At 43.3% G+C, this 12,635-nt stretch overlaps 1 protein-coding gene across 1 annotated transcript in view; it reads left to right on the top strand.

Moving 5' to 3' along the window:
• Positions 1-2,647: 2,647 nt before the first annotated feature.
• The window catches only part of LOC139573845 (igLON family member 5-like), a 141,686-nt gene continuing 131,698 nt past the window's right edge, over positions 2,648-12,635 (top strand). Inside the window, exon 1 of the mRNA XM_071397768.1 lies at positions 2,648-3,237. Within this exon, the coding sequence (XP_071253869.1) occupies positions 3,177-3,237 (61 nt within the window). The 5' untranslated portion in view covers positions 2,648-3,176. The remainder of the gene's footprint in view (positions 3,238-12,635) is intronic.

Consider the following 12,635-nt stretch of genomic DNA (forward strand, 5'->3'; position numbering starts at 1 on the left):
ACCAACATCAGTAACGTAATCAGTTACTTTTACTTTCGCTTTAAGAGGCATTAGAAGACAAAAATGAATATTACCAATTGAATGACATCTAATGCAGGATAAACCGATGTTAGAGCCTTAAATGGATGTTGTATTTTACTTTATGGGTATGTAGGTTTCATCTAACCCATTGCTTTCTACTTCAATACAGATAGTAATACGATTAGGATATATCTGTACATTAAAAACCCTAAATCAGTCAGATTTCCAGTCATTCCAATTTATTTAATAGCCCTTCATCTTCAAGAATAGGACTTGGAAATATAGATTAGCCGAATTGTTTTACCTGAGTATAACCCAGAAACGAAGGGCTTATTAGCCTACTCTGTTGTTTATGGTTTTGATGTCATGGAGGACTGATTGGGCTCATTGCTTCGAGTTGAAAACGGAATGTTTTTCTCGTGGAAGGGCATGCTTTGAGCACTACAGAAAAATGCTATTTGTATTTGAAAAATTAATGCCATATGTTGCATTTGCTATAGGCCTATTGTTTACGTTTTTTATCAGCACGAATTAGATTGAGAAATAAAAGCCCCACTTGTGGTCTTCTTAAATGAAACTCGTTGTTGACAGTATGTTTAGCACAATACCAAGGAGGAGTTCAGAAGGGAGGAACTCTCTCAAACATTTATTCCAACTCACGAGGGGCCAGACGTCGGCTCAACGTCTAGTTTTCATTTACATTTAGTTGAGTTGTCAACTCTAACGTGATTTCAACGTTTGATCAACAAAACATGTCACCCTGTCATTGGATTTAGGTAAATAGTTGGGTGAAAACAATATAGATTTTCCTTACGTTGATGACTTTTTGCAAATCGAATCAGATTTCCACGTTGTTTCAACGTGCTCACATTGATTTTTTGTTGGTGAAATTACGTAGAAACTACGTTGATTCAACCAGTTATTACCCAGTGGGATAGGCCCAGTGGGATCCGCTCTATGCAGCTGTTGCAAGATCACATTTTTCACTGTCTGTCAACGGTCGCAATTTTTTTTATTGATGGGCAGCTTAAATGTATTCAAAACAACCGGGTTAAAATACACATATAGGCAAAATGTGTGAACAGCCATCCACAATAACCACAATCCGTAAGCGCAAACAGCTAAATGAGAAAGCAGCAGTGTGATTTACATAATTGCGCTAAGTAGATATTAATAATAAGTTATATCCGTATCGCCCGTAGGCTACACCACTGCTGTCGTCCTTACCTACAAGTGTTTATTCAAGTTGGATGTAAAATCTTTGAATGCAGACAACAGTTGCACCATTGGAAGACAAAAGCATTTGGTGTGTCATCATAGTGGTCTCTGACTTGAGGTCAGACTCCCTCAGGCGGAACAAACTTACATTTTTCTCAATTGAGAAAACAGAAAAGTGTCATACATTTTTTTTCTCCCGCAGACATATTTTCTGAATTTAAAAGTAATCATCTAGTTTTTCAAAAGTATCGGTAATCTGATAACAATATGTTAGCTGGTAACATAATGGCTTACAGTTCATTTTTTTGTTGTAATCAGTTACATTACACTCCCCAACCCTGCAGAGTTCCTAGGGGAGCCTCCCCGTTCCTGGTTAGGCTTAATCTCATTATAAGGGATTCCCCAGTAGGGAGTGCCATTAGTGCGCCCGAAACGCCGCAGTCCACTTCCCAGGTGCTAAACTTTCGAAATCCGATTCCGTCGCTGTCCACTTCAATGGTCCTGAACTTCTGAATTCCGATTCGCTCACTGTCCACCTCAATGGTGCTGCACTTCCATATTCCGGATATGTCGCTGTCCACTTCAATGGTGCTGAATCTGACTGATTTCAATGGAATATATGATGTGTAGGGAATATTAGGTGTTGCATGCTTCAACACTGCAGAGCAGTCACTTTGCTGTACTCATCTGCTACTATCGTGTTAAATCCAGTCATCTCGCACACTTTTGGTGTGTAGCCATGTGCATAAACCCTGCATAATGCAGTTGGCTTTTTTCTAGACGAGTAGGCCTAGTGATATTCCAAAACGCTCAATTGCATGGTCTTCCAACAAGTGCACTTACAGGTGTAACTGTGATCAAAATGGTTTGCTTTTCCATAATAAGTGTTCACTGGTCTATTCATGTTTCACTGTAAGATGTCTCCCATTCTAAGGTATTGGAACTCCATCCATTCTATGGTCATGTGGGCAACCCCTGGGCATACGCCCAACAAAACAACCCGAATAGAACGTTCACCCTTTATCCAATAGCCTAATTCAGATACCCACCACGCACTCATTCCTCGTAGCTCCACCTATCCCTCTCTCACTCTACCTCGGTCCCTGTGGTATAGTTATTATGTCTGTCCCCCTGTGGACCACTGTTTCTCCGAGTACTGCAGCAAGACTAAGCCTGCCATAAATCACATTGCATTATCACCGCGCCGTTTTCGCCTCGCGCTTTTACCCGCCCACCATGCACCTCGGATTGGCCAGTCCGCGTCCTTTCCCACCCTCTCCGAGAGGGGCTGCAGTGCAATAGTAGCTCCCGCCCCCCTTCCTTGGTGGCGATGATTGGAAGAAAGGAGTTCTCCTTGAACTGTCAATCATGTCTTTTCTTGCGCGCTTCGCATTTGTTGTTTCTCGGAGCAATGCATTGAGTGCAGGGCGACAAGACGCGCTGCATACCGACAGAGATAGAGGAGAGGAGGCTAATTACGGGACGAATTGTCTACTTCAGAACGCACATATTGTATCCATTAGTTTGCAATGTTCTGTCGAATATTTGACAGAAAACAGTTGAGTATTTACCTTCGTGTCTAGGTGCGCATTTGAGCACATTTGCTCTCCAAACCATTGAAAACAACATTAATTCAGTGTCTGGAATATTTGAGATTTTTGCTCCAGAATTTTGTCATTTGGTATTCCCTCTACGTCTACGAAAACATCAACAATCCCTTCTTTGGCTAAGGGGGGTCATCAGCGAGAAAAGTCAAGGGGATAGACACATGTTTTTGTTCAGTCACATGTAAAAGCAGTTGGTTATTACTGTTGGACATAAGTAAAACACACCAGGTAGATCTTTTTACATTTTTCCTGCAAAGGCTCCATACAAGGGGACTACAACGGTATCCTACTACGAAAACAACAACTAAAAATCCATCGAAACATCAAAACATGAGGTGCCCAGTCTTACGAAACGTGTTCGCTGGTTTGCTCCTCGCATTGCTGTCGAAAGGTAAGTTCTAGTACGCTACTTTGATTTGATGTTGCCGCTGGATTGGATCCATACATGCATCTTCCCCTTCATTCTCTCTGGTACGGTGCTGGAGGTGAATACTAATGCCGAGGCTTCGTGTGGGGGTCTACCTGCTTATGAATCATGCGTGTGTGTGCTACAGTGCACACTCGGTTTTCATTTGCTCACAGTTTGGAGAGCGAGAGATAGGGAGGCCGCGCGCGCGCGAGAGAGAGGTGTGAGTGGATGAAACAGTGTGCGTGCGTTAGCATGTGGTAGGTATAGGCTACAGCCTTTGCGCAGCGCACGGCTCCATCTTCAGCATGCTTGTAGCCTACGAGTGGTGCATGTTAACATATTTCACTTCAGAATTCGAGACACCCCATTCCCATCCTCTCTGGTCTATCAGAAGGCGGGCGCATTCCAATACGTGACATGATTGATCTGGTGGTAACCCGTGCACATGACGTTCGTAGTATGCCGCTCGCACTGCTCCTACATACTTTGCCATGCAGTACAAGCAGTTGAGAAGAGTGTAGCAAAAAAACCTTTTCTGCAAGGTTGAGAGATAACAATAGACAGAGAGATAGTGCTTGGGGCATTCCAACACGTATAGGGCACTCTGTACAGTGTAGCCCAGTAACCGTCTCTACTTTCCCTCGCCGTGGCTAGTTATTTATCCACTACATTGTCTGTCGCTTTTAACGTTTTAAAAGATAAGTGTAAGATAATTGCGGAGCTCGCTTGTACATCCGGATGATTCATAGGGGATTTCACTATGCTTTGTTATTAATTTCACAAAGGATGGAGGCGCCTCATAAATTGGACAATGGTTTATGCTGTATGTTGTGCAATGTGCACCGCAGAGGAAGGGAAACTTGGGCATCACAAAAGTGCTATGTCATATGGAGCGCCGGAAGAGAAATAGCATTGCAATATAAGTTACAGCCCCAATGCTTTTCATTTCCTACCGTGACCGATATTATAACAATCTTGCACTTTTGCTGTATCTCAATCCACACACTGTTGATGTTGTTGTAGATTCTCTTATGCCTCCCCCCGCGCTCTTTTCAACATCTGGTGCGCCCCTTGCGCACGTGCCGTGACGCAAACCACATATTAAACCACACATTAAACCACACATCACACATGCGTGCCTCGATTACTCTCGCTCATTACCTGTGGGAAATCATGAATTAAATAAATAACCTGGCCTTAATAACAATAATTGATGTGTCAGTGTAATAAGATGCTATAATTGCTCACAGATGCAGGCAGGGCCGGGGTAGAGTGGGAGTGGTGGAGTACCCAGCTGGTTATGGTGGGATTCGAGTAGGGCCTAGGCTACATCAGGAATGGGGCAGATGGACAGCCCTGCAGGACACGAACACCAAACAGAACAGCATGAAACCATATGATTGTAGCCCATATTGGGTTCACAGTACCAATTCACAACCTGCTTTTAAGATTCTAAGGACATATGAATTGGTTGAACTAAAATGGCGTTTTACAAACCTACCATATCCACGTGTTCGAGCACTAAACTGCACAGTTGATGAATGAAGCCTAGAGAGGCCATATTCTTGTTTTAGTGTTTAGCACATTCAAAGTGACGGTTTGCAGTTGACTGAGAATACTGTATATCAGCGTCATCTTTGTTCCGCGTGGTACACTGACACTATAGTATGACGTTGACTGAGAGTATATCATTGCCATCTCTAGAAAACGATGTAGCCAGTTTCCCGGCTGCTGCTACCGCCACACACCCACTCATGTGGAGGCATGCATGAATGATGAGGGAGGAAGGATGGAACACAGCCATTAAAAGCCTGGTCAGCTCCCTGTTAAATCATGCACGGTGCCCCAAAGACGTGAGCATGTGTAGTGCTCATTGGAGTGTGTCAGATGGAGTCCTCACTCCCAAATTGACCCTTCGTCCCTATAGCGGTTACATCCTATGCACCTGTGTAGATCTGTGAGGATTGAATAGGTATAAGCAAAGTATGGAAATGTACTCCTATAGCTTGTCAGGGAGGTTAGACCTATACAGTACTCTCGGATAAAAATGCACAGGGTGTAAGAGCTGGGGGGGGGGATTTTGGATTGGGAATATCATTCTCCGTTGCTATTTGAGTCATTTATAAATCAAGTTTGCGCTGCTTGATTGAATCTACATCCATTTAGTCATTGATCAGCACTCCTGTGAGGCTGATATTACCATTAGCTACGAAGTGTCAAACATCATGTTGGCTTCTGCTGACCTGTGCAGTGACGTTCGAAGTCGTAGCTGTGGCATCTCTAAGCACAACGCCTAGTGAGCATTCTGAGGAGCACCTAATGTGCTATGGGCCTTTCGGCTTAATGGCTTTGGCTGTATTGGACTGAGAGATGCTAAGTCATTAGTTTCCATCCTCAGACAGAGTGATAACCAAGGTCGTATTCATTATGGCACACAGTAGCAAAATGTTATGCAGCGGAACATGAAAACGAATGTTTCTTATTGGACAAGTTCAGGTAGTTCCTCCCTGTTTCAGTCTGTTTTTTATCCGTTTGGTGCCTAATGAATTCTATGTGGTTATTGTTCCTCAGGCAGAGAGGAGTGCCCCCGTAGCAAAACGTTTTACAATGGAACACAAAAACGACTTCTCATTGGACAAGTTCAGATCGTCTCTCCCTGTTTCAGTCAATTTTCTAATGTTTGGTGCCTAATTATAGGACCCGGTTCTCCTAAATCTTTCTCGTCTACGTCTGAGATGGCACGCTGGGAGACTTTGCTTCCCACTCGTTTTCTCAATGAAAGCTAACTAAGCCTGAGAATATAACTACACGCCCCCACACCAAATTAAACCATTTAGACTCCACAAAGAGGATCGCTGTTGTGACAGACACCTGTGGTAAGTATCTTATTATGAGGTTCATGTGAGCATGTACTTTACTTGTAATGATAAATATGCTGCAGTGCTGCTAAAGATGATATTTCATGGTCTAGGAATAGGAGATGCTTATTTACGACCTCATGATGTAAATATGTCAGTAACAAAAGCTAGCACCTGCACAAAGACATAGCACCTGCATCTGTACAGATTCACATTCTAGCACATGCTCCTACACAGTAACACATTCTATCTGATTACATATCTGTATGCTGAGAGAAATTACCTTAATAAGTCAAGGTCACATATCAGCATAACCTGACCTTTGACCTTTGGTCTTTACCTTGGTAGCAGACCAAGCTCAATCAACAGTTCTCTAATCCATTTGGTGCGCTACATAAACCTCTCTCTACTTTTCCACATTACAGTCGTTTATCCCTCTCAGACGCGTCATCCTTAACCTTTGAAAATTCTCTCCTGTATATCGCTGAAGCCATTTTCAAACAACCCAACAGATGCTTCTAGCTCCGAACTACTCCAAACTAGCATCCACGGCACAAAAGGTGTCCATAATGAATCAAAGGGTACAGGTGCAGGTAGCTGGAAGTGTTACGGGGCGTATCGGGCGCAGGTAAAACAGGCGGGTCGCTGCGTTGCCCGCCATCGCTCTCGTTACAGCGACATATGGGGGACAAGTGGGGTCAAGGCGCGTGGCACATTGTGGCACATGTTGATGGCATGGCCCCCCTGTTTGTGTTCGGTCAAATCACCGGCTTTGGCTGGGAGATGAAGAGCTGCAGACGCGTCTGTATGCCAGCACCAACAGATGCCTCGAGCTCCTAATCTGGAGGGGCCTCTCTTCCCCTCTTTTCTGCCTCCCTCCCTCCTCCCTCCTCCTCCCCTGCCTCCCCCCGTTTAAAAGCCACCATTTCTGTGCCGCTGTTGTTCTCCAAGCCTGGCTTGCATATGCTCCTCTTTTTTGGAGCCTGTATTTGTTTGCCTTTTTCTCGGTTCTTCTTCATCTGTTGCCAGACACCATTGGATGTGAGACTGAGAAGCCCGGGGTTTGGGTCTCTTGGAGTTGCTCTTTTGGAAAGAAAAGTAGAGATACTGGATGCTGAGGGAAGTACAGTTGAAGTCAGAAGTTTACGTACACCTTAGCCAAATACATTTAAACTCAGTTTTCACAATTCCTGGCATTTAATCCCAGTAAAAATTCCCTGTCTTATGTCAGCTAGGATCACCACTTTATTTTAAGAATGTGAAATGTCAGAATAATAGTAGAGAGAATGATTTATTTCAGCTTTTATTTATTTTATCACATTCCCAGATGGTCAGAAGTTTACACACACTCAATTAGTATTTGGTAGCATTGCCTTTAAATTGTTTAACTTTGGTCAAAAGTTTTGGGTCAAACGTTTGTGGAAAATTGTGGGAAGCTTGTGGAAGTTGGGTGAATTTTGGCCCATTCCTCCTGACAGAGCTGGTGTAACTGAGTCAGGTTTGTAGGCCTCCTTGCTCGCACACGCTTTTTCAGTTCTGCCCACAAATGTTCTATAGGATTGATATCAGGGCTTGTGATGGCCACTCCAATACCTTGACTTTGTTGTCCTTAATCCATTTTGCCACAACTTTGGAAGTATGCTTGGGTTCATTGTCCATTTGGAAGACCCATTTGCGACCAAGCTTTATCTTCCTGACTGATGTCTTGAGATGTTGCTTCAATATATCCACATCATTTTCCTCCTCATGACGCCATCTATTTTGTGAAGTGCACCAGTCCCTCCTGCAGCAAAGCACCCCCACAACATGATGCTGCCACCCCTGTGCTTCACGGTTGGGATGGTGTTCTTCGGATTGCAAGCCTCCCCCTTTTTCCTCCAAACATAACGGTAGTCATTATGGCCAAACAGTTCTATTTTTGTTTCTTCAGACCAGAGGACATTTCTCCAAAAAGTACCATCTTTGTCCCCATGTGCAGTTGCAAACCGTAGTCTGGCTTTTTTTATGGCTGTTTTGGAGCAGTGGCTTCTTCCTTGTTGAGCGGCCTTTCAGGTTATGTCGATATAGGACTCGTTTTACTGTTTTACTGATACTTTTGTACCTGTTTCCTCCAGCATCTTCACAAGGTCCTTTGCTGTTGTTCTGGGATTGATTTGCACTTTTCGCACCAAAGTACGTTCATCTCTAAGAGACAGAACGCGTCTCCTTCCTGAGTGGTATGACAGCTGCGTGGTCCCATAGTGTTTATACTTGTGTACTATTGTTTGTACAGATGAACATGGTACCTTCAGGCGTTTGGAAATTGCTCCCAAGGATGAACCAGACTTGTGGAGGTCTCCAGTTTTTTTTCTGAGGTCTTGGCTGATTTCTTTTGATTTTGTCATGATGTTAAGCAAAGGGGCACTGAGTTTGAAGGTAGGCCTTGAAATACATCCACAGGTACACCTCCAATTGACCCAATTGATGTCAATTAGCCTATCAGAAGCTTCTAAAGCCATGACATCATTTTCTGGAATTTTCCAAGGCACAGTCAACGTAGTGTATGTAAACATCTGACCCACTGGAATTGTGATACAGTGAATTAAGTGAAATAATCTGTCTGTAAACAATTGTTGGAAAAACGACTTGTCTTGCTCAAAAGTAGATGTCCTAACCGACTTGCCAAAACTATAGTTTGTTAACAAGAAATCTGTGGAGTGGTTGAAAAATGAGTTGTAATGACTCCAACCTAAGTGTATGTAAACTTCCGACTTCAACTGTATATATAGCAGTGACCATACATAAAACAAGTGGGCTGTGTGCGATTTCACATTTTCAATTAGATTTTTACAAAGCCCTTTTTACATGAACAATTGCCACAAAGTGTTTTCCAGCTGTATGTGGGGAATGTGAGACTGTGTACTGGGGTTTGTGCAATGGATGATGTGCTTCCACCGTATCACTCATGCTGGATGGAGAATTGACATATAGCCTTGTGTGGTTCGAACTAAATTAGGAAGTGTTGCTATGGAGAGTGGCATCATGGAGAGAATGGCCCCAAGTGTTTCTGTGAAATCTTCCACTTTTCCACCCATGCCTATTACTGACCTTATCTTGGCTTAAACATGACTGGCCTTAGGGGCTATTCCAACCACATCTACATCCAAATATGTTTCTGTGGGTATTTGGATTGTTTTCAACCGGGTGAGGGTGGTTAGATCCTGGCCTCTGGAATGGTGTTGTAATGTTAGTGGCTTTCAGGCTGGAACAGTGACTTGGGGTCATGGGGTCAACCTCTAGATGGACGCTCTGAGTGCGGAGAGGATAAGGGGGTGATGGGTGATGGGTGATGGGCAGTGCTCCGTCACCTCATTGCCCTGTAGATTTCCTGCGGTGAGTTTTGATAAACACTTCACTGGCCTCCCATATTGGGTCTGCCGAGGCAATTATACATAAGTGTCAGTCCCATAAATAATGATTACAGCCAAGCTTGTTTGTAATTATAATCACAGTTATTATATATGGAGTTCAATGCAATGGAAATGAACCAGGATCACTTTCAATGTGGGACAGGTTCTTTTACTGTGTTTAATTACAGTAATACAGTGTAATACTTCCCTTCTCTCCCACCCCGCCTCCTTGTCCTATTCCCAGCTCAACCCCAGCGGCCAGCGCTGCCCTGTGCATGAATATGTGCATGAGCAATGGGCCCTCAACCTAATAGTAATGGAAAAAGGCCTATGTTTTATTTAACGCAGGAAGAGAAACATAATTCAAGTGGCAGCAGAATGGTTGTAGAGGCAGAGAGAAGTGGGATATATACTGTATACCATATACCCCCCCACACACACACACTCTCACACACACACTCTCACACACACACTCACACACACACACACACACACACACACACACACACACACACACACACACACACACACACACACACACACACACACACACACACACACACACACACACACACACACACACACACACACACACACACACACACACATGCACACACACACTCAAACGCCGCCTTTATAGGGCCACCCGCAAGATGAATTTAAACAATTCCCCCAGTGAAGATGCGAACAGTAAATCAATGAAGCCCATTGGAGCCAGGAGCACCCAGCCTTGAGTGGTAGAGAGGAACATCTATATATTCATACATATTTGTGCACATAAATAACTTTCATTGATCTCTTATCAATACAGGCACATAGGGGAAATCGAATATGTCTCTGGCTAAGGCTAAATCCTCATTCCTCTCTTTCTGGCTCTGAGGCGCCGAGGCTTTAGCCAGTGCATGTAGATTGAGCTATCTGGAGAGAGACAGAGAGAGACAGAGAGAGATAGGAGAGGGAGAGATTTTACCCCCCCTCTATCTCTTGTCTTTTTGTGTGAGGGAGTTAGCATCGTTGGAAACACAATTCAGATTAGAGCAGCCGCTGCTTCTTTCTCCTGTGGGAGCTGTGAGGGACCCGGGTCCCGCTTCTCTCCCTGTCCTCATTACCAGAGACAAGAAGCTTCGCTGGCAAATCAATGGAAGAGGCTTAGGAAACTAATGCAGCCTGGTCCATGCCTGATGGGACTGTGGGTGTGTGTGAGTGTGGGGTGGGGGTGGGGTGTGTGTGTGTGTGTGTGTGTGTGTGCGTGCGTGCATGCGTGCGTGCAAGCGTGGGTGCATCTTTATGTCTGTGTGTGTGTGTGTGTGTGTGTGTGTGTGTGTGTGTGTGTGTGTGTGTGTGTGTGTGTGTGTGTGTGTGTGTGTGTGTGTGTGTGTGTTTGCAAATGCGTAATTGTCTTGTGTTTGGCTATGTGAAGGAGTGTGTTAATTTGTACAACAACACAGGGGAGACAAACATTAGTTTCCACCCTGCTGCTCTATTGTGGTCTGTTAGAGTACTCTCCACGCACCCGGTTAACCATGGTAATATTTACCACTGGGATATGATACCGCAGAAGCCCTATAATTACTTTGAGATAACATTAGATTCATAATCTGAATCCATTTTATTGCAATACTAATAGGGTAACATGGAGTACTATGCCCCACCCCCTCCCCCCAAATGTTGGTGGATGATGGCCATGCTATAAAGGATAATAAATGACTACAGTTGACAGATTTTTTGGTTATTTAATAAAAAAGAAAGGGGTATTTACCAGCTACTTGGGTAAGATGCCCCCTCCCCATAGGGTTTCACAGAACTGTCCCTATTTTTATTTTTACCTCACCTGCACGTACAGTAAATTCTCATTCTTCTTTTACCTTTTCCTTACACTTCATTATGTACAGTTAAACTAAACTCATATTCATTTGAATAAGGCAAGATTTTAAATCCCAGCAGTCTCTGAAATGAAATTCAAGAGCAAACGGTTTTCAATAGTTTGTAATACTTATACATTTTTGGGAATATAACAGAATAAATATTGATTAAACACACACACACACACACACACACACACACACACACACACACACACACACACACACACACACACACACACACACACACAAACAGCTCGAACCAGACTGGTTGCTTGTGGGATATGGATGGATTATTCTGTGTGCCGCTTCATAAAACCGTAAAGCCAGTCTATGCCTGCCAACCGCCTTTCTTTATTGAACGTGTTTTGGATTCCCATCCTCTCCGCTGGGTCAAAGGCAAGTTTTTGGACATCCCATGATGTAAGTCCGAAAAGGGCTCAGTGAAGACTGGTGACCCACTCAAATGGCTGTGGCCTGGGGTTTTGACCTGCTTGTCTTGGTGGCTCCTTATGGTTTTGGGTGGCGCCTTATGGTTTTGGGTGGCATATTAAAAGCACGGGACTCTGCCTTAATGCCCTACCCATTTTCAATATCATTCAGGGCACAATGGAGCACCTCTTTGTCAGATCATTTCTTGTAAACTCTCATCTGAAAATAAAAGAAATGAAAACTATTTTAGGAACTGTGGAGAACTGACACTTAATCTAACCCTAACCATTATTCTGACCCTAACCCCTATCCTAATCCTAACACTGGCCCTAATTCTAACTCTGAACCCTAACCCTAATCCTTAAACAGCTAACTGGGGGTTAGCTAGCTATGCTAGCAGACATTAGCTTATGCTAACTAGCTGGCTAGCATTTATTTCACTTTAGACTTTCTGCAAGTGAGGTTGCTAGTTAGCTAACTGTGCGAGCCAGTGCCTAAATTACACATCTACTCATTCAAGGGTTTTTCTTTATTTTTACTATTTTCTACATTGTAGAATAATAGTGATGACATCAAAACTATGAAATAACACATATGGAATCACATAGTAACCCAAAAACTTTTGACTGGTACTAAATATATAAAATAATGGATTGAATTTAATTGGATTATATATAAAAACCTTTTTCTAAATTACAAACACTTTGATCAATTTACCTCAAAATCATTTTGATGGAATTAATTCAAAACTAATACCCTACTATTGTTACTATACTACTGCTGTGCTAGCGCTACCTGATTGTTTTCATGACTACTACTACTACTACAGTATTCTACCG

The sequence above is a fragment of the Salvelinus alpinus genome, chromosome 4 (genome assembly GCF_045679555.1).
Source record: "Salvelinus alpinus chromosome 4, SLU_Salpinus.1, whole genome shotgun sequence".
NCBI classification, from domain to species: domain Eukaryota; kingdom Metazoa; phylum Chordata; class Actinopteri; order Salmoniformes; family Salmonidae; genus Salvelinus; species Salvelinus alpinus.